The 27635-nt window shown below is 46.7% G+C and overlaps 1 protein-coding gene across 1 annotated transcript; it reads left to right on the forward strand.

The window, feature by feature from the left end:
- The first annotated feature begins 9880 nt into the window (after positions 1 to 9880).
- Positions 9881 to 12771, forward strand: GJD4 (gap junction protein delta 4). Its single transcript, XM_065871799.1, has 2 exons — positions 9881 to 9944; positions 11849 to 12771. Exons 1-2 carry the CDS (start codon positions 9881 to 9883, stop codon positions 12769 to 12771), a joined length of 987 nt encoding a protein of 328 aa, XP_065727871.1.
- Positions 12772 to 27635: the final 14864 nt, after the last annotated feature.

Raw genomic sequence — 27635 nt, forward strand, 5'->3', positions numbered from 1 at the left:
TTCTCTATGTCTGTGTCTTTATTCCTGTCCTGTCAGAACCATTTTTTTTTTTTTAGATTCCATATATATGTGTCAGCATATGGTATTTGCTTTTCTCTTTCTGATTTACTTCACTCTGTATGACAGACTCTAGGTCCATCCACCTCACTACAAATAACTCAATTTCGTTTCTTTCTATGGCTGAATAATATTCCTTTGTATATATGTGCCACATCTTCTTTATCCATTCATCTGTCGATGGACACTTAGGTTGCTTCCATGTGCAGACAAGGACTTTAAGACCAGTTATTCTAAATATACTCAAGAATTTAAGAGAAAAAAAATACAATGAGAATGGCTATATTAACACCAGAAAAATATACTTCAGGAAACAGAATATTACTAGAGATGAACAGGGACATTTCACAGTGATAAAAGGGTCAATTCATCAAGAAGACATAAAAATCTTAATATATATGCATCTGATAACAAAATTTCAAATTACATGGAGCCAGTCAACTAGGGAAAAACAACAGTTGTAGTGGCTGTTTTAAATTAAAAAGGAAAATACTACACAGCTATTTGCAAGGCCATCTTTATCACCATGGATTGATTAAGGGAACTACCCTGGGAAGTTCTTGGGGTGACAGGAAAACAGCTTAACAGATTTGGCTTTGACCTCAAAGACCTCACAATAGGGCTGAAATACAGAACACATACACACCGAGTAAAATATTAAGAGGTATGTCTTATGTATTTTTCTTAAACTTCTGCCTTTCAATTTTTTAAATTAATTAATTTATTTTTGGCTGTGTTGGGTCTTCGTTTCTGTGTGAGGGCTTTCTCTAGTTGCGGCAAGTGGGGGTCACTCTTCATCATGGTGCGCGGGCCTCTCCCTACCGCGGCCTCTCTTGTGGAGCAAAGGCTCCAGACGCACAGGCTCAGTAGTTGTGGCTCACGGGCCCAGCTGCTCCACGGCATGTGGGATCCTTCCAGACCAAGGCTCGAACCCGTGTCCCCTGCATCGGCAGGCAGACTCTCAACCACTGTGCCACCAGAGAAGCCCTGCCTTTCAATTTTTGAATCAAATAAATCATTAAGCTCTTGTTGGCTGTTTTCCACCTTGAAGGATTAGTGCTTGGCCTTACAAACATAACAGTACCTGCTTAGTCATCTCGGCTACGCCCAGGTGGCTACATGACCACTCCCCTCCCCGGTTCAGCTAGAACCCACAGAACTGAAGGAGGATCGCTGTTAACATGACATGAGACCAGAGATCAATGCTGGGGTCCCAAGAAGGCTTGTGATGAGCTACTGCAGGCCCCTTGCTTTCAAACTCTTCTCGAAGCAGGCTGAGGCATCAGTGCACTCAGATAAGGAGAATAGTTATAAAAAAAGAAAAAAGATTCATTCTCAGGGTGATTCACACTCAATAAAAGCCCCGCTTAAGATGAGACCAGAGCCACAGCTGGGGAAAATCATTCTTAAAGATTCACTTTGTACACACAACTCAATCTTTTCAAGGAAACTGTCTGGAGGTAGCGCTGGGATTAGAATGGATTACCTCCTAAAAGAGGCTTTCCAGAAATCCCAACTCAGCTAATAGGAGGGGCTCTTTGTTGCCTTTTAATAAATGATTGAATTTATTTATGCCACTTCTTTCCAAGAAAGATGAAAGTAGGTCACCAAACAAACTTCTGTGAGCTTAGCTCGTTCCAGAAAGGAAAAGCAGAGGCCCAGAGAGATGTCTGTTCTGAGCTCGGCTGAGAGTGAGAGCTTCTCTTTGGATCTTCCCCAGTTTCCCCAGTTGTTCCCAGCTCTGTGTCACATGGGAACACCAGGGACTTTGGGGTCAAATAATGTGGGATGGATCCCAGCCTTGCACTTACACCGTGTGGGCTTAGGCAGTCATGAGATGTCACAGAACCCTATGTTCTTCATCTATAACGTGTCTCTCTCTCTCTCTCTCTCTAGTGTGCGCACACACACGCACACACACACGCACACGTGCACACATTGCAGATATTCGTTTTCTCCTTCACAGCCTCTTTGTGCCTCTATTACAGGCCCATCATTCATTACTGTTACTTCACCATGTCTTAGCTCTCTTGGGACCTGGAAAGTTGATCACTATTCTTATGGGTAGAAAAGTCCTTGTCTCCCTGTCCTTGAAGGGAAGGGCTGTGTATTACTCACCTACATCCCTAAACCTGGCCCAGTGTCTGGCACGGAGTATATATCAATATATTATTGTTGGATGAAACCCTCACTCTTTTTCAGAAGGACTCAACAAGCTCTCTAGTACCTTCTTTAGAAAACAAAACAAAACAAAACAACTCCTCCAGCTTCCTCTCGTGGCCCCTCCCAGAATCTGTCCTCTCCTAGGCTGAGGCCATCGCACTTAAGGGGCGAAGGGCGAAGGGCTTTGATACCGGGCCCTGTGTTGAGTTCCAGCTCCTCCACCCACAAGGTGGGTGGCCTTGTGCCATCCAGGGAGGGGATGTGTGCCCTGGCCGGGGCGGGCCTGCCTCCTGTCTCTGTGATGACCCTGCTCCTACCTGGATCACACCCTGAGATATAAAGTGATCCTTTGCCGTCCAATCCCGCTCTGCTGTATCACCCATCACTCTGTCTGCCCTCCTGTCCATTTCCTCACACCGACTTTCTCTGCTCTGTGGTCTGTCTTTGCTTTCACAGGTGAGTACAATGTGGTCCTGGCCTGGCCTGTGTCCCCGGAGGTCCAGGTGGAACCAACCACACTGCAGCTGATGAGATGCATGTCCCTTCCTTCCTTAATTTCTCCCTTAGGAGAAAACTTGACCTGAAAACACTGCCTGAGGAGACCCGTGTCCCTTCCATCATAGGGGGGACCTTGGCTCAGAGAGGAATTCCCTGTCGCCCGCTTGTCCAGACACCACTGTCGGGGGCTTCCGAATATATACTTCATTCAACAAACAGGCTCATCACTCGTCCCAAATTAAAGTGTTTTGAATGCTTGGGGGGTTAGCGTTTAACAGTTGTTGAGTTTTAAAATAGATTGAATTCCTTCATTCTCCCTCCTAGCATTTCATGGTCAAGAACAGGCAGAGACACACATAGAGGGGAATGGGGACTGGTTTGTGCTCCTGACAAGACTTGTTCATCTAATCCTGGACTCACAGTCACAGCCACCCAGTGTCTCCCTCCTTCCCTCCCTCCCTCCCCCCCTTCCTACATTCCTTCCTCCCTCCCTCCCTTCCTCCCCACCCCGACCCCCATTACCTAAAACATAAGAGGAAAATACAAGCGCTAACAAACCTGAACTGCTTGGTAACGTGGGAGCGTGTTTATGACACTCCGTTGACACATCTTCCCTAACCAAGATCCTCACCTTCACAGAAAAGCCTGCTTCCAGGACCGGTGCTTCTGGACTCAGACTCTAGTGAAGGTGACTGGTGAGGATTCATGTGTTGCCTCTTCCAGAGGCTTTCATTGTCATCGCTTGTAAAAGCCAAAGGACGGCAAGCATTTACCATGTGATACTGAACAAGAGGTAGAGGTGTCTGAGGCAGGAGGTCCTACTCAGGGCCTGAAACCGCCTCTCAGTTATCCAGAGAGAGAAATATGAACACAGCTCTCTCTCTCTTTCAGCTATTGGAGAAAAACAAATGTAAAAATAAAACAATTAAAAATGTTTTCAAAAACAAAGCACACACTTGTTCCAAACCCAGAGACGAGCTAGTCATCTGTGGGACATTTGGGGCCCAGCCTTACACGCAGGTGGCCCAGACATAGGGCTGGTCGGCATGCCTTCTGGGACAAGTCTGCTCCACGCAGCGGGGCTTCCAGTGATGTCTGGGGAACCTCAGGGGCACAGCATTCTGTTTTCTCAGAGAAACAGTGCAATCCACAGAGGCTCTGGGCCATTAGGATTCGGGCAAACTTCAGGAGCCCTAAAGCTTCTGGGCTCAACACAGGAAAGTTGGGGCAAAATAGTTCATGCCAGGGCTTCCCTGATGGCGCAGTGGTTGAGAGTCTGCCTGCTAATGCAGGGGACACGGGTTCGAGCCCTGGTCTGGGAGGATCCCACATGCCGCAGAGCAACTAGGCCCGTGAGCCACAACTACTGAGCCTGCGCATCTGGAGCCTGTGCTCCGCAACAAGAGAGGCCGCGATAGTGAGAGGCCCGTGCACCACGATGAAGAGTGGCCCCCACTTGCCACAACTAGAGAGAGCCCTCACACAGAAATGAAGACCTAACACAGCAAAAATAATTAATTAATTAATAAACTCCTACCCCCAACATCTTCCAAAAAAAAAAAAGAAAACCACAGCTTTACTCCTTTAAAAAAAAAAAAAAAAAGCCCAGAGATAAACCCACACACGTATGGTCACCTTATCTTTGATAAAGGAGGCAACAATATACAGTGGAGAAAAGACAGCCTTTTCAATAAGTGGTGCTGGGAAAATTGGACAGCTACATGTAACAGAATGAAATTAAAGCACTCCCTAACACCATACACAAAAATAAACTCAAAATGGATTAAAGACCTAAATGTAAGGCCAGACACCATCAAACTCTTAGAGGAAAACATAGGCAGAACACTCTATGACCTAAATCACAGCAAGATCCTTTTTGACCCACCTCCTAGAGAAATGGAAATAAAAACAAAAATAAACAAATGGGACCTAATGAAAATTAAAGGCTTTTGCACAGCAAAGGAGACCATAAACAAGATGAAAAGACAACACTCAGAATGGGAGAAAATATTTGCAAACAGAGCAACTGACAAAGGATTAATCTCCAGAATTTACAAGCAGTTCATGCTGCTTGTTTTGAATATCACAAAAACAAACAACCCAATCCAGAAATGGGCAGAAGACCTAAATAGATATTTCTCCAAAGAAGATATACAGACTGCCAACGAACACATGAAAGGATGCTCAACATCACTAATCATTAGAGAAATGCAAATCAAAACTACACTGTGCTATCACGTCACACTGGTCAGAATGGCCATCATCAAAAAATCTACAAACAATAAATGCTGGAGAGGGTGTGGAGAAAAGGGAACCATCTTGCACTGTTGGAATGTAAATTGATACAGCCACTATGGAGAACAGTATGGAGGTTCCTTAAAAAACTACAAATAGAACTACCATACGACCCAGCAATCCCACTCCTGGGCATATACCCTGAGAAAACCATAATTCAGAAAGAGTCATGTACCACAATGTTCACTGCAGCACTATTTACAATAGCCAGGACATGGAAGCAACCTAAGTGTCCATGGACAGATGAATGGATAAAGAAGATGTGGCACATACATACAATGGAATATTACTCAGCCATAAAAAGGAATGAAACTGAGTTATTTGTAGTGAGGTGGATGGACCTAGAGACTGTCATACAGAGTGAAGTAAGTCAGAAAGAGAAAAACAAATACCGTATGCTAACACACATATATGGAATCTAAAAAAAAAAAAGAAAAAAAAAGTGGTCAGAAGAACCTAGGGGCAAGAGGGGAATAAAGATGCAGACCTACTAGAGAATGGACTTGAGGATACGGGGAGGGGGAAGGGTAAGCTGGGGCAAAGTGAGAGTGTGGCATGGACACATATACACTACCAAAAGTAAAATAGATAGCTAGTGGGAAGTGGCTGCATAGCATAGGGAGATAAACTCCGTGTTTTGTGACCACCTAGAGGGGTGGGATAGGAAGGGTGGGAGGGAGGGAGATGCAAGAGGGAAGAGATTTGGGGACATATGTATATGTATAACTGATTCACTTTGTTATAAAGCAGAAACTTACACACCATTGTAAAGCTATTATACTCCAATAAAGATGTTTAAAAAAATACATATATCCACTCTTTTTAACATTCTTTTCCCATATAGGCCATTACAGAGTACTGAGTAGAGTTCCCTGTGCTATGTAGGAGGTCCTTATTAGTTATCTATTTTATATATAGTGGTGTGTATGTCTCAATCCCAGTCTTCAGTTTGCATTCTCAAGACGACAGAGTTCTCAGGAGGGACCTCAATACATTTGGAAGGAATGAATCCTCAACTCCGTGAAGAGAAGAAAACAAGCTCAGATGGGTTAATGTTTGCTCAGGGTGAAACACTGGTATGTGTTTGGAACCAGGTCGGAACCCAGACCCTCTGACCTGGAAGTCTGTACTCTTTCCCTAATGACCTCTTTGACTACCGGCGACTGTTTTGATGAAGAATTTTGAACTGTTTGGACGTGACCTGAAAACAAAAATCCCCCAGGTGTACCTGTGGCAGGTGCAGCGACCCCATGCTGGATGCCGGGGAACAGCTCCACTGCGTCCCTGGTCCCTGCTCTGCAGTGGGGTCCCACTGCTTCACCCTCGGACCCACATGCTCAGTGAGGGTCCTGAGAGGTTGCACTGTGTAACATGGTGCATACACAGGCCCTAGAAAGGATAGGGGACCATTTAGTAACTTTTGCGACGTAGGCCTAGGTCTGGGCAAATTAGAAAAGAGAGTAGGAATTACGAGGACTCCCTCCTTCCCCTACCTCAGTCTTGGTTCAGATGTGCCCTCCTTAGCGAGGTTGTCTCTGGCCACCCTACTACTCCTGGGCATCCTTTACTCCCATCTCCACTTTATTCTCCTCTCCAGCACTTACCACCCTCTAATTAGTAATTCACGTTCCCTTGTTTACTGTCAGTTCTTTCCACTAGAATGTAAGTTCAGCGAGGGCAGCAACTTGTTTCATTCTCTGTGCCGAGAACAGTGCCTGAGACATAGTAGGTGCTTAGTAAATATGGACTGAACTGTGTTTGTCACACTAGCAATGATATTTCAAAAGGCACCCATAAGTCACAGCACATCTATAGTAACAGTAACGAGTAAGAGGATGCCTCCCTCCTGCCTGGATGGTGAGAACATCTGTTGGATTCCATTTCAGCTGATATCACAGTGTCTTATTCCATTTGGGCTGCTATCACAAAATGCTATACACTAGGTGGCTCAGATACAATAGAAATTCATTTCTCACAGTTCTGGGAGAATAAGCTTTCTCCGGCCTCTTTCAAAAGGGCACTCATTCCATAAATCACCTCCAAAGGTCTCACCTCTGAATATCATCACCTTGGGGGTTGGGATTTCAAGGTATGAATTCTGGGGGGACACATTCAGACCACAGCACTCAGGAAGGATGTTCTGACTTACTGCCCAACACCTGGGAACAAAAAGCAAGCTGGTGGTGGAGACTTGTGTTTTTGTCATAAGGAAAGCCTGATTCTAAGTGACTCTTGGTACCAGGGCATCCCTTCTACCCGTATAGCCGGTCCTGCCCCTCTGCTTAGATTCCAGCGGTGTCTTAGAAAGACTTCCATGAAAAAGTTAAAAAAATACAATTTCAAATACTTGAAGTGCTAACATTGTATTATGCAGATAATTGAATTTCTTTAACATTCTGGAGAGTTGAAAACTTTTTTGTACTTTTAATGTTTCCTGGATCAAACATTCTCTGGGCAGGGCAGGGACACCGAATGTCATGTAAGCGCTCTACTGAGGCCGGTGGTCTGGGCTATACCTTTAATTTCAAGATTAGGAAAATTAGGAAGGTGGCTGAGTGGATTTTAAGATATTTTCTAAATCTGCATGAATCAGCAAGTCTGTGGAGAATGGAATTTGGGGGATTTTGTATTCCCCATGGGGACCAGTTTGTGCTGTCTTGTGGGTGATACGGTTTAGTGGACAGATGCACATCTCAGAAGTCAGTATGGAAAAAGGAAAAGGGGGAAGGCAGAAGTGTCCCTGACTCCTGCTGGGTTTCTTTTCCATTGGGCCGAGCACAGGACTCCCCTGGATATTCTCTCCACCCAACAGACACGCAAATCAGAGTTCCCCATCGATTCTGGGGTAATTTTATGGAGGGAGAGGTAGGATCTGATGCTCCAGTTACAGCCCCTCCTCTCTGTCCCCGTCTTGTTTCTGGCAGCCACAAGGGGTTAGTATTTCCAGGAAAAGCAAGATGCCCTCTAGCAGGAGAGAGAGGAAACAAAGGAGAGAGAGGAAGAAAGACAGAATGGGGACCAGGTAGACTTAGAGGAGGGAGGGCAAAGTGATGAAGGAGGGGGAGGGGACAGGCAGCCAGAAAATGCCATGGGAGCAAAAGGAAAGGCTGAGGGTGGGAACCCAGAGGAGCAGACCCTGAGATGCACCACCAGCCACTCCCATGCGTAATTCTTTACATTTTTAAACCATTTTCGTGCCTATGATCTCACTTTGCATGTCACAGCCTCTCTGTGTAGGTAAAAGGCACATTTTTTTTTCTACTTCACTGATGAGAAAACTGAGGCATGAAAAGCCCTAGTGATTTGCTCAAGGTCACAACATTCTAACTGAATCCCCATGCAGAATAGGCTATTTATATCATACAGCAAAATTCAGTCATTGCGTTCCTGGTCTTTCCATTTTTAAGCCAATAACCTGAACGGTCTATTAGGAAGTGAAGATATTTTCCTTTATTTTATACTTGAACCCTTGAAACAAGTACTTCAAAATTTTAATGTGACTACAGTTTCTCTAAATGTCATTGTTCATGTCAAAGCGTTTGACTAAAATATAGCAAAACTACTGTTCCTTTCAAGGGGGTCAAAATGTTTTCTGTGGGTGGAAACGTGTCCTGTGCATGAAGATGAAAGCATCTTTGTTGTACTCTTCCTTGGGGACTCTTTCTAGGGTTATTACTAAAGTCAAGAATAGATCAGAATAGATCAGAAATGGAGAAAAGGTAGGATATCAAGAATAGCTTTCATGGAAAATTGAAATCATTCCTTTTAAAGTTCACAAATTCCACTCTGAGGATAGACCCCCAGCCTTGCAGGATGGGCTCTTCCCAGATAGAAAGGTGGCAGCCACGAGAGGATTTTGATGCAACTGTGATTGATGTCAGCAGGTCCAGACGGTGATATTTTATGACAAATTTAATGGACATTTGTTAAGCTGATTCAACGGCACCAGCCCTGGGCTCGATGGGGCCGGGAGATACAAAAGGAGGACATCATCTATGAAGGTCTTTGGGGCCAGTTAGGGATGGAAATGCCACTGATTCGAGTTTTGCACACCCTCTGCATGCTAGGTGCTCTTAACACCATTTCATGTCTGTCTCCCACAAACCCCACTGCAAGACAAGGCTATCGGGAGATTTAGTGACTCCTGGTGACCAGGTGGCTGCCCCCAGTTTTGCATCCAGGTCCTTTGTCTCTGAGTGAAGGGCTCTCGTCACTAAGCCAGACAGGAAGCAGCTACGGAATGACTGTGTCACAGCCTAACGCTGGGACATGCATCCCAGGTGCAGATTCCTGCTGGCACCCATGGTATAGGAATTCAGAGTTGAGGACAAGATCCTTTGGGGCTCGAGTTATGGTGGATTATGCTTCACAGAAGAGATGAAATATGGACATTTTAGTGCTGCTTTAAGCAGTGAAGAAGTGGGTGTGGAAATGTTTTCAAGGAGGAAACGCCTTTTTAATAGAGACTTGGCTGGTTAACAGAACTTTTCTTTCTTGGGATGACCGTCATCGCTTCTCTTATATCCTGAAGCATCAGCTCTCCTGGTGGAGACACGTGAGCACTGCCAAGGGCCTGGAATGTCCCAAGAGGGTAAGAATAGCCACGATGAGAGACGGCTGCTTCTGGCCTCTGATCACTGCAGTTGTCAGGAAGGCTTTGCCTCACACAGCTTGGGACCGTCTCAACTGGAGACAGAAGAACGACCTTATGCTCCTGGGCTTGAATCTTCTCTTTAGTATCTCCAGCTCTCACCTGGGAGTCTTTTGTGGCTAAGATACATTTTTTTCTGCAAAGATTTCCCACCTCCTTGGAGAACACAGGCTCTGGAAGTCTCCAGCCACCTTGAGTCTGTGACCCCCTGAAAGCATGGACCAGCTGGACCTGCTGGGGTTCCTCGTCATCACCCTAAACTGCAACGTGACCATGGTGGGTGAGTAGCGCCAACCCCTGCAGAACACTGGTTCTGCCTTGGGTCACTTTTCCTGGCCCTCCCCCATGAGTAAGGCCTGCCTATCCCTGGAGGACAGGGAACCAGGGCTCAAGCTTTCCTCTAATTCTCCATTATTTAAGGAGGCTCCCCCATCCTTTAAGGATGTCTTGGGAGTGAGCGATGTTTCTCTCAAGGGGAGTCTTTTTGCTGACATTTGGGGGCTGAGCAGATGGGAGGGGTATTTTTGTGTAACTCTTCTCTGGCTACGTTACCAGGAAAAGGAACAATACAGTCAAAGTTAGAGAAATTCATGCCTTGAGTAAGCTTTCTTGTTCATCTTTTTAGGGTTTATCCTTGAAGCTCCATTTGTAAAGAATAGTAAGTTCTCTGTGCACTTTAAACCAAATCCCAATTTTAGTTTTTATTTTTTTGACAAAGAAAGTAATACGTTTTCTGAGTTTGTTGTAGCCGAGTTAAATTTTCAGAGAGGTATGGGTGTCCTAGTAAAGGGGATTGAGAAAAGGATTAAAATATGTCTGTGAAGTGGTTGATATTTTCTTCATTGCTTTTTAGTCGAAGCCAACTTGGTTTTAAAAGTTTGAGTTAATGACTTTATCACGTAATGGTCACACAGTCCTTGAGCTGAACTGCCTTCGTTTATAAGAGAGTTTAGTTTTTCTGATGTCACGTGATGATTTCTGTATCTCATCACAAAACAGAATATTTACAAATTATTTTGACTGGGTCTTCAACACACTCCAAAATAGTTGACTCGTGAAATGAAAATAGGACTTGGAAGTTATTTTGATTTCTATGTTAGCCTCATTTATTCATGATAAATTGAAGAAAGACAAACTTCAATTCATAATAGCTGGAATAGGGGGGAAGGAGTTCTGAATTACTGAAGAGTCTGAAAAACTGAATGTTCTTCAAGAAATTCGATTTCAAGGGCTTCAGAGCAACATGAAAGGGCTACAGAGCCCACTGATTACATAAAGATCGTGTGGACTCTTACCATAGAGAAAACTCACTGAACTGTGTATTTGCTATACACAGTTACAGGAATGCACTAACATCCTTGAAAAAGTTCACTCTTTTTAAGAGGAAGACTTTATTTACCTCCGCCCAATTTTCTTTCTAGAGCTTTCAGCCCAAACTCTGAACTAGCCAAACTAGATTAAACATTTTAGTATTCATGCTTCTTTAGATCTGCCAATTTCAAAGCATTTTACAAACACGTACAGGCATACCTCGTTCTGTGGTGCTTCTCAGATACTGCATTTTTTTTTTTAACAGTTGAAGGTTTGTGGCAGCCCTGCCTCAAGCAAGTCTATTAGTGCCATTTTTCCGACAGCATTTGCTCACTTCATGTCTGTGTGTCACGTTTTGGTAATTCTCACAATATTTCCAGCTTTTTCATTGTTGTTATATTTATTCTGATGAGCTGTGATCAGTGATCTTTGATGTTACTACCACCAGTGGCTGAAGGCTCAGAGGATGGTTAGCAATTTTTAGCAACGAAGTACTTTTTACTTAAGGTATGTGCATTGTTTTTTATCATGCTATTGCACGCTTAATAGACCAAGGTATAGTGGAAACACAGCTTTTATATGCACTGGGAAACCAAAAGATCCGTGTGACTCGCTTTTTGGGGGGTGGTCTGGACCTGAACCCGCAGCATCTCCGAGGTGTGCCTAGTTGAACACACTGTCCGACACCTTGTAAGTGCTCATTAGACATTCGTCCAATGAGCTAACAGGCTGATACCGTTGCTGTGACTAAAACACATGCTTACACACTTAGTTCTCCAGGCTCAGCACCAGTAAAGATTTAAAACTGTTGCTGGGAGGAGGAGATGGGTTTGTCTGGCTGTGACGGCGCCCCTCCTGTTGCCTCTTTTCCAGGGAAGGTCTGGCTTATCTTCATGGTGCTGCTGAGGATGGGGGTGCTCATCCTGGCCGGGTCGCCGGTCTACCAGGATGAGCAGGAGAGGTTCGTGTGCAATACTCTGCAGCCCGGATGCGCCAACGTTTGCTACGACATCTTCGCCCCCGTGTCCCACCTGCGGTTCTGGCTGATCCAGAGCGTGTCTGTTCTGCTTCCATCCGCCGTCTTCAGTGTCTACGTGCTGCACAAAGGAGCCGAGCTGGCGGCACGTGGATCCCGCTGGCTGGATGATGACTCGGAGGACCACGACGGCCCTGAACTGACCCCGGGGGCCAGGCGCTGCCTGACGGTGCCGGACTTCTCCTCGGGCTACGTGGTCCACCTCTGCCTCCGGACCCTGACGGAGGCAGCTTTCGGTGCCCTGCATTACCTCCTCTTCGGATTCTTGGTCCCCAAGAGATTCTCGTGCACGCACCCTCCTTGCACCAGCGTGGTGGACTGTTACGTCTCTCGGCCCACGGAGAAGTCCATCCTGATGCTTTTCGTCTGGGCCGTCTGCGCGCTGTCCTTGTTGCTCAGTGTCACCGACCTGGTCTGCAGCGTGCGCTGGGAGACGCGCAGGCGACACGGCGGGGCTCGGAGGAGGCCGTGTCAAGGGGCGGGGAGTGCGGCGCGGGAGGGACACGGGGCGCCCGAGGGACGTGGGGCGCGCGCTCGCCGGGGCCTGCGGACTGGAGGGCAGGGCGCGTACAGCCCCGCAGCGGAGCCCACCGAGCCGGGACACCCGGATCTGCCAGGGGAGGACGAGAGCGACGCGCTGTCCTCTGCCAGCGACCAGCCGCGCGGGGCCGGGCCGGGAGCGGCGGCCCCGGGGTGGGAGGAGCGCCCCTGCGCGCCAAGCGCCGCGCTCCCGGGCCCCAGCAAGTCCGAGTGGGTGTGAGCGGCCGGCGTCCCGCCCCGGGAGCGCGGCGACCAGGACCGAGAACATCGACCTGCAGAAAGGTGAGCTGGCGGGACAGACCGACTTCCCGAGAGGCTCCGGTGCAGCGCGGCAGGGATTTAATTTAGATGAAGCCTTCTGGGGAACCCTGCGCTTGGCGTGCAAATGCGGATGGAAGCTCCAAGGATTAACCGGCGAGCATCAGGTCCATGAGTTTGTCGCACTCTAGTTCTGTTGTCTTATTTTACCGCAGTATGGGCTTTAAAAGCACGTTTTTTGGATTGACAGAGCTCATGAATATTTTAATGTTTTCGGGTGGATTATTTTGACGGTTTGTTGTTGTTTGTTTTGGTTTTTCTGCTTAGCCAAAAAGGGCATCTGTTATGCACGTCATCCGTAGAGGGATATTAGTTTAACTTCTCCAAACCCCTTTAATAAAATGAATGCTGATTGCGTTGCCATATCACACTTCCTACTTCACTGTGTTAAAGGAGAAACCACAAATGCAGGAAATATGACTAAAAACTTTGGGGTCTTTTGGGGGTCATCTTGGGTTCTTATTGCATGTGGGTGTGAGGTGCACCGGATGAAGGGTGGCCGCTGGCTTGCTTTAGTGTCGCTGGGCTGTTGGCTGGGTGGCTGTCCTCACTGAGCAGAGGGGGGCACTCTGGCTGCTGACAGGCCTAGAGTTGCCACACGGCTTCCAGTCCCGGCTCTGTGTCCTTGAGACAGTCATACAGTTAGGGCTGCTCGGAGGGTCTTCGTGTTCCAGGGAAGCAGATGAGGAATGCTGCAGGTGTTCCAGGCTTGTGGTCTGTGCTGATGCTCTGGGGGTGGGGGGGTTACCCTAGAGACACAACAGTCTCACCTCTCAGGGGAGCCCCTCTGCTCTCCTCTGCTCGCCCTGGTTTCGGTCCAGGTGCTGTCCAGTTGGAGTGTGAGTCTGTTAGAGCTTCCGTGCTGCCTTCAGCTGCCACGCAGAAGACACAGTGCGGCAGAAAGACGGGGTAAGCCTGCTCCTCTTCCGGCGAGGAAGAGCCACTGGGTGGCCCCCCAGAACGGATGAAGAACCTCTGGTCCCCAAACCGCCAACGCTGAGGAAGAGGAACTGCCCTCCATGCCAGCAAATAGTAAAAAAAAAAAAAGTGAACCAAAGCACCCAGGGAACCAGTGGGCACTTTTAACTGTTCTAAAGATGACTTTGACAGTGAAATATCAGCCGGGATGGGGAGTGACATCCTCCTTGATCTATCTAGAGTGTCAAAGCCATTGGTTAAAACTTTAAAAAAATCATCCAAAATTGGTTTTGGCATAAAGCTCTTTGAATGAATGTACCTGGTTTTTGTTTTTTGTTTGGTTTTTTGCGGTATGCGGGCCTGTCACTGCTGCGGCCTCTCCCGTTGTGGAGCACAGGCTCCGGACACGCAGGCTCAGTGGCCATGGCTCACGGGCCCAGCTGCTCCGCGGCATGTGGGATCCTCCCGGACCGGGGCATGAACCCGCGTCCCCTGCATCGGCAGGCGGACTCCCAACCACTGCGCCACCAGGGAAGCCTGAATGTACCTGCTTTTAACCCCTGCAGGAAATCTCTCTCCCACTCTCTGTCTCTGTCTCTCTCTCAATTGCTCCTCGATCCGTCGATAACTGTGAACCATGACTCAGACCCCTTCCTTCAGCATTTGGATTGGCGTCCGGCGCATAGCAAGTGCTCAGTAAGTGTGGTTTTTGTGCCTGATATCCCTGAAGTACTCAGGGCCAAATCTGGTTCTTGTCCCTTGCAGCATGCAGTTCTGATGGAGTTCCAAGGTTGGCCACAGTCTTAAAGACGTAAGAATTCTCTAGGGCCTTCATTGCTATTTTAAAAATAAGTTCCATAGGCCCCTCAATACCCCAGTGTGTGCCTTGATAATGTTGAGTGAAGAAAGGAAATCAAATTAACAAATATTGGTAGGTGTGCCCACACAGGGCCCCCAGATGACAGCTAGGAAAGGAAGGTGGTGAAGGCTGAGTGGGGACTCCCTCCCAGCCATGGCCCCAGAGAAAACTGGGCCCTGTTCTCCTATGAGTCTTACGAGTCCATGCTTGGATTTACAGATGGTGCCTGTGTTTGGGTGGCACTGGGAAGGGCTGCTTTGGCCTCTCTGCTGATGTCCCAAATCCCACTATCAGAGGATCAGAGCCTTGAAGTTTTTTCCATGGAAAACTGTAAAATCCATTCAGAGTGATGGAGGCCAAGAGAGGGGGAGAGGTGTGGAATCAAGGATAAGACATGTGGGTTCTGCCCCCATGTGCATCATTTCTTGGCAGGTCGCTCCCTTCCTTTGCGCCTCAGTTTCCTTCTCTAAGGGATAAGGGCCTGGACTAGATGATTCCTTAGTGTTCTTACATGGTTAGGAATCCACCAGTGATGGGTGTCCTTTTAACCTCATTAGGGGCTGGTTTATCAGGCCTGTCCATCCTCTACCTGCCTGAGCACAGGTTTCCATAAATGAAAGTGGTCAGAACGGGAGAGACCTGCATGTCCCGGGGAGAGCTGCCGTGGAAGAGCGATGCAGACCTCATGAAAGGGGGCGATGACGACTCATCAGCTCCCCACTCTGCTGAGAGATGGCAGAGGCTGCGTGGACAGACGTGGGGTCATCTGCTGTGACCCCTCACTGTGAGAGCAAGGTTGCAGAAGAGGCTTCAAGCATTCTGGAGCATGGTTGGCAGTGTTGGCATGATGGTGGCCACCTTGTCAGAACACACACAGGGGGTGACCCTCCTCTTCTCTTTGCTCTCACAGGCCACTGTACATCTCCCCTGGCTCAGAACTTAGGTTTTGAAGCCTTTGAAGATCTTTTCTTTCTTTTTAAAAAATATTTATTTATTTACTTACTTTTGGCTGTGTTGGGTCTTGCTGTGCGCGGGCTTTCTCTAGTTGCGGGGAGCCAGGGGCTACTCTTCGTTGTGGTGCGCAGGCTTCTCACTGTGGTGGCTTCTCTTGTTGCGGAGCACGGGCTCTAGTCGCGGGGGCTTCAGTAGTTGTGGCTCATGGGCTCTAGAGCGCAGGCTCAGTAGTTGTGGCGCACGGGCTTAGTTGCTCCGTGGCATGTGGGATCTTCCCGGCCCAGGGCTCGAACCTGTGTCCCCTGCATTGGCAGGCAGTTTCTTAACCACTGTGCCACCAGGGAAGTCCTGAAGATCTTTTCTAGTCATCTAAGGGGAGGGGGAAAAAATCTCAGACTGTATCCAAAAGGTAAAAAACGGCGAAAATCGTGTGGCTATCATCCTTCTTTCCAAGATTTTGGTCTTCCTCTCTGCATCTTTGGCACGCTGGGTGAATGCAAGATAGTTCACGGGCTTGTGTTCCTCCCACAGAGTGTTATTGAGTCACCCAGTGCCCAAGGTAGAGGCAGCAGGAGGTAAGGTAATTGTAGCTGCTGCAACAGGTTACCCCAATCTTAAACATTTAACACAGAAGTTTCATAAAGTACAGAGCCTAGTTTTCTGATTGATGGGCAGCTTTCCTCTGTGTGGTGACTCAGGGGTCCTTCCATCCTAGGCTCTACCATCTTCCGTCTGCTGTGGAAGAGACCAGACTGGTTCCAAGGCCAGGTCTGGAGAGGGCACAGCGCTCACTTGGCTAGAACTCGGTCCTGACTGCTTGGAAGGCTCTGAAGGGTGGCCTAGTTATACAGCTGGCCCTCTGCATCTGTGGATGGATTGAATTCAACCAACCATGCATCTAAAATTAAAAAAAAATCCAGAAAGTTCCAAAAAGCAACACTTGAATTTGCTGCATGCAGGCAACTATTTACATAGCATTTACATTGTATTTACAATTATTTACATAGCATTTATATCGTATTAGGAGTTATAAGTCATCTAGAGACGATATAAAGCGTAAGGGAGGATGTGCTTAGGTTATATGCGAATACTAGGCCATTTCATATACGAGACTGGAGCACCTTCGGATTTTGGAACCAATTCCCAGCGGATAGTGAGGGATGACTGTCCGGGAAGAAGGAGGAAAAGTTGGGACCAACAGCTGTCCAGTATTTGCCTCAGGCAGCACCCATGCCCTGGGTACCTGCCCTGTGGGAGGGATTTAATGCATTCTCAGTGGCCAACGAACCAGTCTCAGGAGGGAAGCTAAGTGAGGACATTGGCTCGGGTCCCTGCACAGGCTTCACCGGGCCCGCAGAGAGGAGAAAAGAGGTGACGAGGTTGAAGAGAACTCACAGAAAAGGGCCTGGAACCCAAATCTCTTGTACTGGGAACTGCTGTCTTAGATATGTGCGTTTCAGACGAGAAAGGATCTTAGTGGGTGTAAGTGCACAGCGATGGTCTTTGCTCAGTATGAATGGCTCGTTAGATGCCGTCTAAGTCTAGCTTTCTAGGTTAGCTTTCCAGAAATCTTCCCAGTTGGTGTCCTGGCCGCGATGAGCACCAGCTGGTGGAGCCCAGGTCTGAACCACCACGCCTGACCCTGGCTGCCCCGAGACAGATGCGCAAGAGAGAGCGTCAGTGAGATGATGCGCGCTCGGCCGAGAGAGGGATTATTTACGGAAAGAGTAAACGGGACTCTTTTTTTGTAGGATGCTAAAATCCACTGCGAGAACCACTGCGAATTTTCTGAGTGTGAATCTGGTTTCTGGCAGGAAGTGAGGAGGAGGCCGGTGTTTTGCAGTGAAGGCTTGTCCGGGGTCGCCCCCTGCTGTGGAGATGCCGCCACCACTAATTCGGCATCCCAACTGCAGGACGCGGCTGGCAGCCGAGCCCCTGAGCCCTGCCGGCTGTGTTTTGGTTGTTCTGTGGGAGAAATGTTTCCTAGAAAGCAAACAGATGTCTCTCCCCACACACACACATTGGAAATAGATGAATGTATATTTTTCCTCTCTCTTGTCCATCATAGGGTGATGGACAACTTTCCTCAGGCAGCTTTCTCCTCTGCGCTGTGACCCAAGAGAGAGATGTGAGTGGCAGAAAATCGAGCCGAAAGAAGTGACTAAGTTTTCTCAGAAGCTAACTCGGATGAAATGCGTTTCATGGAGAATTCAGGAAATTCAAAATCAAATGCAAAATCTAGATTTTAGTAAGAGTCTCCTCCTTCCCCAGACAGGTGGAGCACAGAAGCACACGTGACCCGTGTAAAGGATGCAGTGATAGTGTAGCATGTGCCCCTGGCCTACTGGCGTCCACATCCCAGGCTCCCCGCCAGTCGCCCTGCCGAGAGGTTGCTGGGGAGGGTTCTTCTCCCTGCAGCCCTCCCTCCCTCCTCTGGCGGGTGCTTCCTGCTTTCCACACCGCCCCTGTGTGTGCTTTATCAATAGGCTGAGAAATGAGATTTCAAATCAATGGAGCTACGTTGATTAACCAGTATTTATTGAGCATCAGCTCTGCACCTAGCATTTAATCTCTTGGTTTGGTTTCTTTCTATGAGGCTAAGAGAAAAAAGAAAATCAGCTTATCACCTGAGAGGCCAGCAAACGGATAGGAAGAGCTCTAGCTAAAGGCCATTGTTCCGGTTCAAATAACTCCTCCAATTCCTGTCAACTTTGATTTTCTCCGCCCTGAAAGGAGCATGTAAGGACTGCCTTTGTGGGCTTGTTGGGAAGTTTAGATGAGATCGTGGAAGTGGATGCCCCCCGGCAAGAGAACGGAGCCGTGTGTAAGGTGTGTCTGGGGCGGTGGGTTCACCCATGCTTGACAGATGACTCTGAACAGGTCTGTCCAGGAATTTGTGCTGATACGACATTTGCATGAGGAGGAAGGTGTCCGCAGACTCAGGGATGCCCCCAACCTCCTCCCCACATCCTTTCTGACCAGCAGAGGCCTCTCTTGGACCGTATTTAGGATGTAATATTTCTAAGCCCCAAAATGGTAATTTATTTCTGGTGGTGGTCTCTTGACCGTTTTCACTCTGTTCTGTTCTTGTTTATCCCTGCCCAGAAAGAGCAGGGTTTAAGAAATCTCAGCCGCAGATCTGGGAATTGTATTAGGTTAACTTTGGAAAACAGGGGGTGAGAAATTAGGGCTAATGGAGAAATTGTGGGCACTCTGGCCTCCTGGGAAAGAGATAATTTAACAAGACAATGATTCTTCCTCTTGGGGTTGAGAGGCAGCCCCTGATTTCTAATTTACTTTATTTTTGCCTACGGTGTCTGTCCACTTCCCTGGCTTTCACGTGATCAGGCTGCGAACTGCAAATGTTTGGCCTGAGATGTGGATTTGTAATAAAAGATGACAGCTGAGACCCTCAGAGGTGGAGTTCAGAGTTGATCCTGCAAACCTTGCAGCGTGACTACCCAGGAAGCTGTGTAGTGGGCGTGCTAACAGATGCAAATATCTGTCTTCATTTACTATTCTTCCTTCCAGCTGCTTGCTAAACAGCCACAAAAATTCCCTTGCGGCTGTAACTTGTCAAATAAGGTATCTGCAAAGGTGCCTGAGGTTTTTTCCCCCTGGGTTTATGAAATGATGTGTTATTTTGTGTTTAAGAATTTGTTTTCCTTTTCTTGTGCTTTAGAAGGTTAAAGTGCTTTTGACCTCAGAAATAGTATTTGAGAGGCAATTAAATGTCTATAAATTGGTCTTCTTCACCTGGGATATTTGATCCGAAAAAAGCCTCACGCATTATTAAAGTTTACACTGAGCATATCTAGGGCCATTTCCTTCAGAAATAAAAATTCAGTCATTTCATAGAGGTGGTTTGCGGGATTGGCCATTAGAAGGAAATAAAGTCTTATGCTAAAGCAGGTTCGTCAGATTTTGTTCTGTGCCGGGAGTGGTTCTTCAGAGAGCAGTTGAGAACATTGTTAAGCCTGAACTCCAGGGACAAGGAAATGTTTCCATTCTCCCGCCAGCTGAGGGCTCTGGGAACAGTAGCTTTTTTTGTTTGTTTGTCTTTGTTTCCTCATCTATTAAAAAAAAGTGTCACCTTTCAGAAGTAAGATAAATGTAAATATGGAAGATGACTTGTTATGTCCACGTATTTATCGAGCATTTTTAGTATGTCTGGTACTTGTACAAGGCAAGAGATGAGTTACAAGAGAAAGATAAGGAAAGACCATTTTGATGAGACAATTGGGGAATAAATGCAGGCAACATATGCTTAAAAATTAAATTTCATGGTTCAGACTTGGATATTTCATTATAAAATTTCTGTTGTTTATAAAAAAAACCACCATTGAGCTGAATGGCAAAACTTCTCAAAGTAGAGGAATTGGGCCACCTCGTTACTCACGTGGTGGCTGAGCCTCGGGTGTGAAGCTACCGCACCTTCCTGGGCCCTTCGGGTGCCCCTCCCTCAGGTACTTGCCTACTCACTGCCCTGCTGGCCGTGGCTCCTCCCCTAGACTGCTCCCCCAGGAGGCCTCCCAAGCCCATTCCCTCCAGCACCTCTCTTATCATCTTGGAATCTTCCATCTGCCAGGGGCCTTAGTGACTCAAACTTAACGAGCTAATTTTACACCTGGGTAAATGAAGGTCCAGGAAGGTGAAGTCACTTATCTAATATAATCTGGCCAGCTGGAGGCCAAGCCTTCCCACTCCCAGCTGGTTTTGGTCATTCCATGGCTCCAGGATGCCTTCTTGAAGCAGTCAGACAGAAGGGGTTATTGTTCACAGAGCTGAACTTTGACAATAGTGTAAGTTTTCTAGGAGGTTAACAAATGAACAGAGGGTGCACGGTCCCCATAGAGTGAGTCCTACATATATACATTCACACACACATACGTATATACATATTCTTTTCCACTATAGTTTATTACAAGATGTTGAATATAGTTCCCTGTGCTCTCCAGTAAGACCTTGTTGGTTTTGAGTAAGTCTTGAATAGTGGTGTTTGAGGCCGTATGAGAGGTCTACAGTAGAAGAATGCAATTGGTGTCTGATTACAAGTTAGAGCGGCAGACATTTCTTGAAGTTAAAACAGTTATAATGGAAATATAAGAACATAGAAGTTTTGTAATAATGCCCCTAGCCTCGCTCTATAACACAACATCATCATCTTTTTGTAGTCTTAGCTCCTTAGTTGTTAAAATGTATAACTGCACTTGTAATACTTTTATTCTGCTTTTCCCCCTTGCTCACCAATCATACACATTGTTCATGATTCTCTGATCTTTATCAGCCGTTTGAATGGATGCGGAATAATCCACCAAGTGACCACGCTGATCATCAACCCCAGCCTCTGCTATGGAACATTCAGATTGCTGTTGACTAAAGTGCTTCTAGCTTTTTGATATTAGATAATAAAATAGCATGGGCACACAGGCCTTTTCTCTTATTAGGTTATTTCTTTACGATAAATTTCCAGAAAATTTTTATTGAAGTTTGCATACATTCTCAACTGTTAAACCACTTTTGACTCCAGGCAGACCATTTGTGATGCTTTCATAATTTCGTGGGTTGAATTTAAAATGCTAACCCTGAAGATACCATTTCCCTGTCATGCTTTGTCAAGAACTTGGGGGAGTTCCCTCCAGGTAGATGGTGTGTATGAGTCCCCCACTAAGTCTGTCAGTGAAGTTGACCTTGGGCATGGAACTGAGTCACAGTGACACACGTTAGTTACATTTTAGTGATTAACCAGATAGTAAAATAGTCATCCTTACCTATTAGAGAATTTAAATCCAATAAGATTTACAAGTTGGGCCAGCTTTTCAAAGAACTTGATCAGCTAGGTGTGTTTCAGTGCATTTCAGGCTGTAACTATATAAATCATGGTTTTCTCCCATGCTTGAGGAAATTGCCTTTCCGGAATAAATTTCAGTCCACATTAAACTCAAAAACACAATTCTGTGTTTTTCAGCTTGTGGCTCCCAGCTGTCCTGATTAAGAGCTGGTCTTGCCCTGTTCCCGGGCTCTTCTGCCCCTCTACTTTATTTCAACTTGGCGGCCCCCAGACCCAGGTACGCCTGGAAGTAAGGATGCTGACGAGCTGTCGAGAGGCGGTGGAATCTGCACGGCTCTGACGGCGGGGTTGGGGAATGAGGAAGAGGGATGAGATCCTGGGTACTTGGTAACTTTCACCAGAGGAAACCCTGGTGGAAGATGGATGCTAATGGTTTCTGGTTTGGAAGTGCCGAGGTTGAGTTGTCTGTGGAGCGTTCAGGAGATGCCCAGCTGGAAGTTGGTCTTACTGGACCAGAGCTCAGAGGTGTTTGGCAGGAGACAGATTTGGGAATAATCAATGTAGAGCTGCTATCAGATCCTTGGGCATTCGTGCCCACACTCTATCCTCTGCTTCAGGCAACCCCTAAGGGACAGGAAAAGAGCCAGCGGTGTCAGCAAGACCTTCAGGATCCCTATGGCCACTTCTAAGGGAGTGAGTCCCTTGTCTCCTCAAAACAACCAGACCACATAGCAAAGCAGCCCCGATTATTCACCCTGAGCAGGGACTGAGTCGGTGGGACAAACAGCGGATCTGCAGTATTCCAGAAGTTGTCACATATCCGTGCTTGAGTTTATATATTCCTTTAAAACTCTAAGCTCTTTCCTTCTGTGTCCTCCTGTCTGACACCACCTGGGTTTCCACCCAAAGCCTCTGATGAGATGTATCATATCTACTACACCCCAGGGGGGCCCAATGTGCGCCGTGTCCCCCATTCCTTGTATTTCCGTGTCATTGGCAGGGGGAAGGGTCTGGCATCCTGCACCTGGTTTGGCGGATAGAGCAGAATTACTTATTTACTTAGCGTTATTTCTGTAGGCACGAGTTGATATGAAACCTGTTCTTTCGCTTAAGTGTCCTTATGCTGTTGCTTCCATTGTTTGTTCTTGTTGCCAGATTGTCTTTTTCTCAGATGAAATTTACCTTTTTTGGGGGGGGGGAGATATTTAAATTTCATCATGCTGATATCTTTTACTGCCAGTTTCTTTTATTGCCAGTTTTACTTTCCAGACACACACAGACATGATGCCCCAGTAATAGTGGGTAGAGTGCTGGGGAGAGAAGAGGGCCAGGGCGGTGGCCTAAAGGGGCTGCCCAGCGGCTGGCCTTATCTGGAGAGCTTGGTCCTAGCACCCAAATTGGTGCCACTATAAGTCACAGTCTCCAGTGGGGTCCCCACCACTGTCCCCCCAACTCCATGTTTTCTTAGTTAGCTTCCCATCAACCATTTTAAACTCTTCTTCCCCACTCCCACCTTAGCTGGTGACCTTGCTTACTACCTGCCCTGCCTGGATTTCCTTTTTTTAGCTGCTCCATGTGGCTTGCAGGATCTTAGTTCCCTGACCAGAAATCGAACCCAGGCCCTGGCAGTGAAAATGACAAATCCTAACCACTGGACTGCCAGGGAATTCCCCTGTCTGGATTTTCTGATTGAATCTGTCATAACCCCCCTACAGGATAGGTACTGGGGCTCAGCGTACAAATGAAAAGTTAGAGAAGGTACAATAAACTCCAAGTTCCCCACTGTAGCCCCAATGTAGGGCCTAGTGTCTGGCGCCAGGAGGGTGTTCAAAAGGCAATTTTTCAAGTTAATTTTACCATAGGAGAAACTTAAAACTGTGGGGAGATGGCAGCACAGAAGGAAGGTTTGAAGTCGTGAGATAAAGAGGAATCAGTAACAGAACAGCTATTCGACCTGATGGAGGATCAGACAAAGAATGCAGGTGAGGGGATCGGCCCTGAGTGGAGGGGAGACGTCTCCTTGGAGACCAGAGGCAAGGGGGTCAGGGCGGAGCAGACGGGATGCTCACGGGAGGGTGGGGAGTGTCTGTGGGCAAGTGTGTTTGGAGAAAGTCTGGAACAGCTGCCATAGGGAACGGAGAAGGAAGCTGACCAAGGACCCGCACACGAGATCAGCCTGTGTCCCTCTGGCTGGAGGAGAAGGGCATTAAGTGAGTGTCTACTGCATGCCAAGAGCACAGGTCAGGTCACTTGATCCTCTCAGTAGCCCTGAGGGTACCATTTGACAGATAAGGAAACCAAGGCTCACTGGTAACTTTCTCAAGGCCACACAGTGAAGGAAACTGCAGCAGGAATTTATTAATAGATCTGACTCCAAAAACTTGTGTTCTTTCCCCATACCCCACCGCCCCTTGCAAGGTTTTGGCTCATTAAGGACAAAAGCCCTCCCTAAGCCGCAATCAACTCTTGGCCGGCTCGAGGCTTCTTAATCACTCCTTTTCTGGGCCAGGAACAGAGAGGACGCCTGCGGTCATGGAGGTACTACCTTTGCCAGCTACTGATGTTTCCATGAGGAGAGGATTTCTCAGCCGCTTGATGCCCTCACTCTCTGTGTGCCTCTCCCACTGGGTATGTAGCAGTCTGTTTGCACTTGACCCTTTGATCAGATGCCCGACTGCGCTGCTCGGGGCGTAACGAACCTCAACCATGTCTTCTTACACAACTTAAAGTTCAATAGTGATATAAAACTTTAAAAATTCACTTTTTATAAACTGAATCCAACAAGTCTTTAAAACAGAGGTGTGCACACTACTATGTATAAAATAGATAAACAACAAGGACCAACTGTACAGCACAGGGAGCTATATTCAATATCTTGTAATAACCCACAAGAAAAGAAGAGAATCTGAAAAGTTGTATATACATATATACACATATATATGTATATATGTGCATGTGTGTGTGTGTATATATATATGTGTGTGTGTATATATATATAAAACTGAGTCACTTTGCTGTAGAGCTGAAACATTATAAATTAAGTATACTTCAATAAAATAAAAGCCCCAGAGGCGTGACATGATATTTCTTTGACTCTTGGAAATTTTTTCTAGTTGGGTGGGGCCCATCCATGGCTGATGTTTGAAATTACTCATCAAGATTCAGCTCTTGAATTAAATATTCAAGCTTGGATACCTTTTAAAGTCCCAAGGCTTTGGGAGAAACTGCTCCCTGTATCACCTGGTATGAGCAATTACTTTGGTGATCATGACAGATCAATAACTGTGATAAGAGGACAAGGAAGATGATAAGTCCAGGGAAGGGGGTGGACTTCCTGGGGATGGAGGGGAGAAGACGTTGGTACCCAAGTGGGAAGAGGGAGAAAAGGAGGAGAGACTAGAGTCCCAAAGACCAACTTTGTGTGAGAGACGCCAAGGGACAGAGAACGGAGCCCAGGCAGGGAGCTGGTGCTTGAGGAGATCAGGGCAAACACCAGGATGAAGGGCCAGAGGCAGAGTTTAAGGCTCCATCATTGTGAGGCTGGGTAACAGCATGTGGGGATAGGGTGCAGAGGGAGCCTAGTGGCCTTGGACATTTGGGAAAGTGGAGGAATGGTGACTTGCCTTTGTGTGGGGGGGGGTCAAAGAGGTCTAAGGGCCTAGCTGATCTGTTGGTAACTCCACATCTCCAAATAGGGCCGACAGAAGCCCAAAAAGACTCCCTTTAGAGAAATGGAAATAAAAACAAATAAAGAAATGGGACCTAATGAAACTTAAAAGCTTTTGCACAGCAAAGGAAACCATAAACAAGACGAAAAGACAACCCTCAGAATGGGAGAAAATATTTGCAAACGAATCAATGGAGAAAGGACTAATCTCCAAAGTATACAAGCAGCTCACGCAGCTCAGTATCAAAAAAAACAAACAACCCAATCCAAAAATGGGCAGAAGACCTAAATAGACATTTCTCCAGAGAAGATATACAGATTGCCAACAAACACATGAAAGGATATTCAGCATCACTAATCATTAGAGAAATGCAAATCAAAACCACAATGAGGTATCACCTCACACCAGTCAGAATGGCCATCATCAAAAATTCTGGAGAGGGTGTGGAGAAAAGGGAACCCTCTTGCACTGTTGGTGGGAATGTAAACTGATACAGCCACTATGGAGAACAGTATGGAGTTTCCTTACAAAACTAAAAATAGAACTACCATATGACCCAGCAATCCCACTCCCGGGCGTATACCCTGAGAAAACCGTAATTCAAAAAGAGTCATGTACCACAATGTTCACTGCAGCACTATTTACAATAGCCAGGACGTGGAAGCAACCTAAGTGTCCATGGACAGATGAATGGATAAAGAAGATGTGGCACATATATACAATGGATATTATTCAGCCATAAAGAGAAATGAAATTGAGTTATTTGTAGTGAGGTGGATGGACCTAGAGTTTGTCATACAGAGTGAAGTAAGTGAGAAAGAGAAAAACAAATACCCTATGCTAACACATATATATGGAATCTAAAAAAAAAAATGGTTCTGATGAACCTAAGGGAGGGACGTAGAGAATGGACTTGAGGACACGGGGAGGGGAAAGGGTAAGCTGAGACGAAGTGAGAGAGTGGCATGGACATATATACGCCACCAAATGTAAAATAGATAGCTAGTGGAAGCTGCTGCATAGCACAGGGAGATCAGCTCGGTGCTTTGTGACTACGTAGAGGGGTGGGATAGGGAGGGTGGGAGGGAGACACAAGAGGGAGGGATATAGGGATATATGTATATATATAGCTGATTCACTTTGTTATACAGCAGAAACTAACACAACATTGTATAGCAACTATACTCAAGTAAAGATGTTAACAAAACAAAACAAGACTCCCTTGAGTCAGCCCAAGATGAGGGAGTGCATGTGGTCTCCTTGGGGGTATTGGGAGACTTGTCCAGGTATATCTCCCCAGGGGACCTTGCCAATAACCCTGCATGTGTTTCTAACACCAGTGTTTCCTAATAAATTGTTATTCATTAGTTGGGTCAGAAAGCATGCTATCTATATTACATTTTATTTTTGGCTTTGTTGGGTCTTTGTTGCTGCATGCGGGCTTTCTCTAGTTGTGGCGAGCAGGGGCTACTCTTCGTTGCGGTGCGTGGGCTTCTTGTTGTGGTGGCTTCTCTTGTTGCGGAGCACAGGCTCTAGGTCGTGGGCTTCAGTAGTTGTGGCACGCAGGCTCAGTAGTTGTGGTACATGGGCTTAGCTGCTCCGCGGCATGTGGGATCTTCACAGACCAGGGCTTGAACCCATGTCCCCAGCATTAGCAGGTGGATTCTTAACCACTGCACCACCAGGGAAGTCCCATAAATTACATTTTTTTTTTAATACCTCCCAGAAATTCTGGTTTGGATGGGGCATGTACTCTGTTTTGTATTCTTTTCCTTGGAGCCTTGTTGGGTTTGATTGGTGAAGAGACTATAATGAAATTCATTGTAAATAAAAGGAAGCAGGATGGAACTTCATACCAGAGAAAGAAATACGGATGTCATCAAAGAGGAGGACACAGAACAGGGTGGAGGGACCCCAAAGACACACTTCCTCTACTTGTCAAATGGGTGCTTGCCCCTAGCCCAGCAGGGTGCCTCTGGATGGGGGCTGGTCCAATGGGGGTGTTATGGGAGATTTGGAGGCAAAATATAGGCCCAGAGACTCACTTAGAACTCGGGGTAGAATGGCATCCAGGTTGTGTCAGTAGAGTTTTGATTGTACTGGGAAATCACACTGCTGATAATCCAAATGGAATTAACACCTTTTTTTGTTAACGTGACACTTCTCACCCAAGCTAATGAACAGCTTACTGTAAAACCAAATTGGTAACTTTAGGGGCCTGGAAAAGAGTTCCCGGACTTTCCGCAGACCCGCCCAGCCTCACTTTACTGAACTTGGAAACTTCTGTGTTGGTCTTGCATTAATCCTTCTCGAGCTGGCACGACACGATCGTGCTGGCAAGTCATGGAATTCACCACATTCGTCCTTTAATTAGAATAAACTTGGATTTAAAAGCTGCTGTGTGATTTGGAAAAATCCAATCTTTGCTCTCAGACTGCTAAATCCTCTGAGAATTTTGAAATGCAAATACACAAAGCATAATACAGTGTTAGGTTCTATTAATCTGAAGAGTATGTGAGTCACTTTAAACCTACAGTATTTCAGACTTAGTCATTTCCTTCATATGAAATCCAACT

Source organism: Phocoena phocoena, chromosome 2, assembly GCF_963924675.1.
Source record: "Phocoena phocoena chromosome 2, mPhoPho1.1, whole genome shotgun sequence".
In the NCBI taxonomy this organism is placed as follows: Eukaryota; Metazoa; Chordata; class Mammalia; order Artiodactyla; family Phocoenidae; genus Phocoena; species Phocoena phocoena.

Excerpts from the sequence above, each read along its gene's own strand:
- GJD4 (XM_065871799.1), top strand. The coding sequence starts at position 9,881 with ATGGACCAGCTGGACCTGCTGGGGTTCCTCGTCATCACCCTAAACTGC. Across the intron at positions 9,945-11,848 it reads CTGCAACGTGACCATGGTGG|GGAAGGTCTGGCTTATCTTC; the intron begins GTGAGTAGCGCC and ends CCTCTTTTCCAG.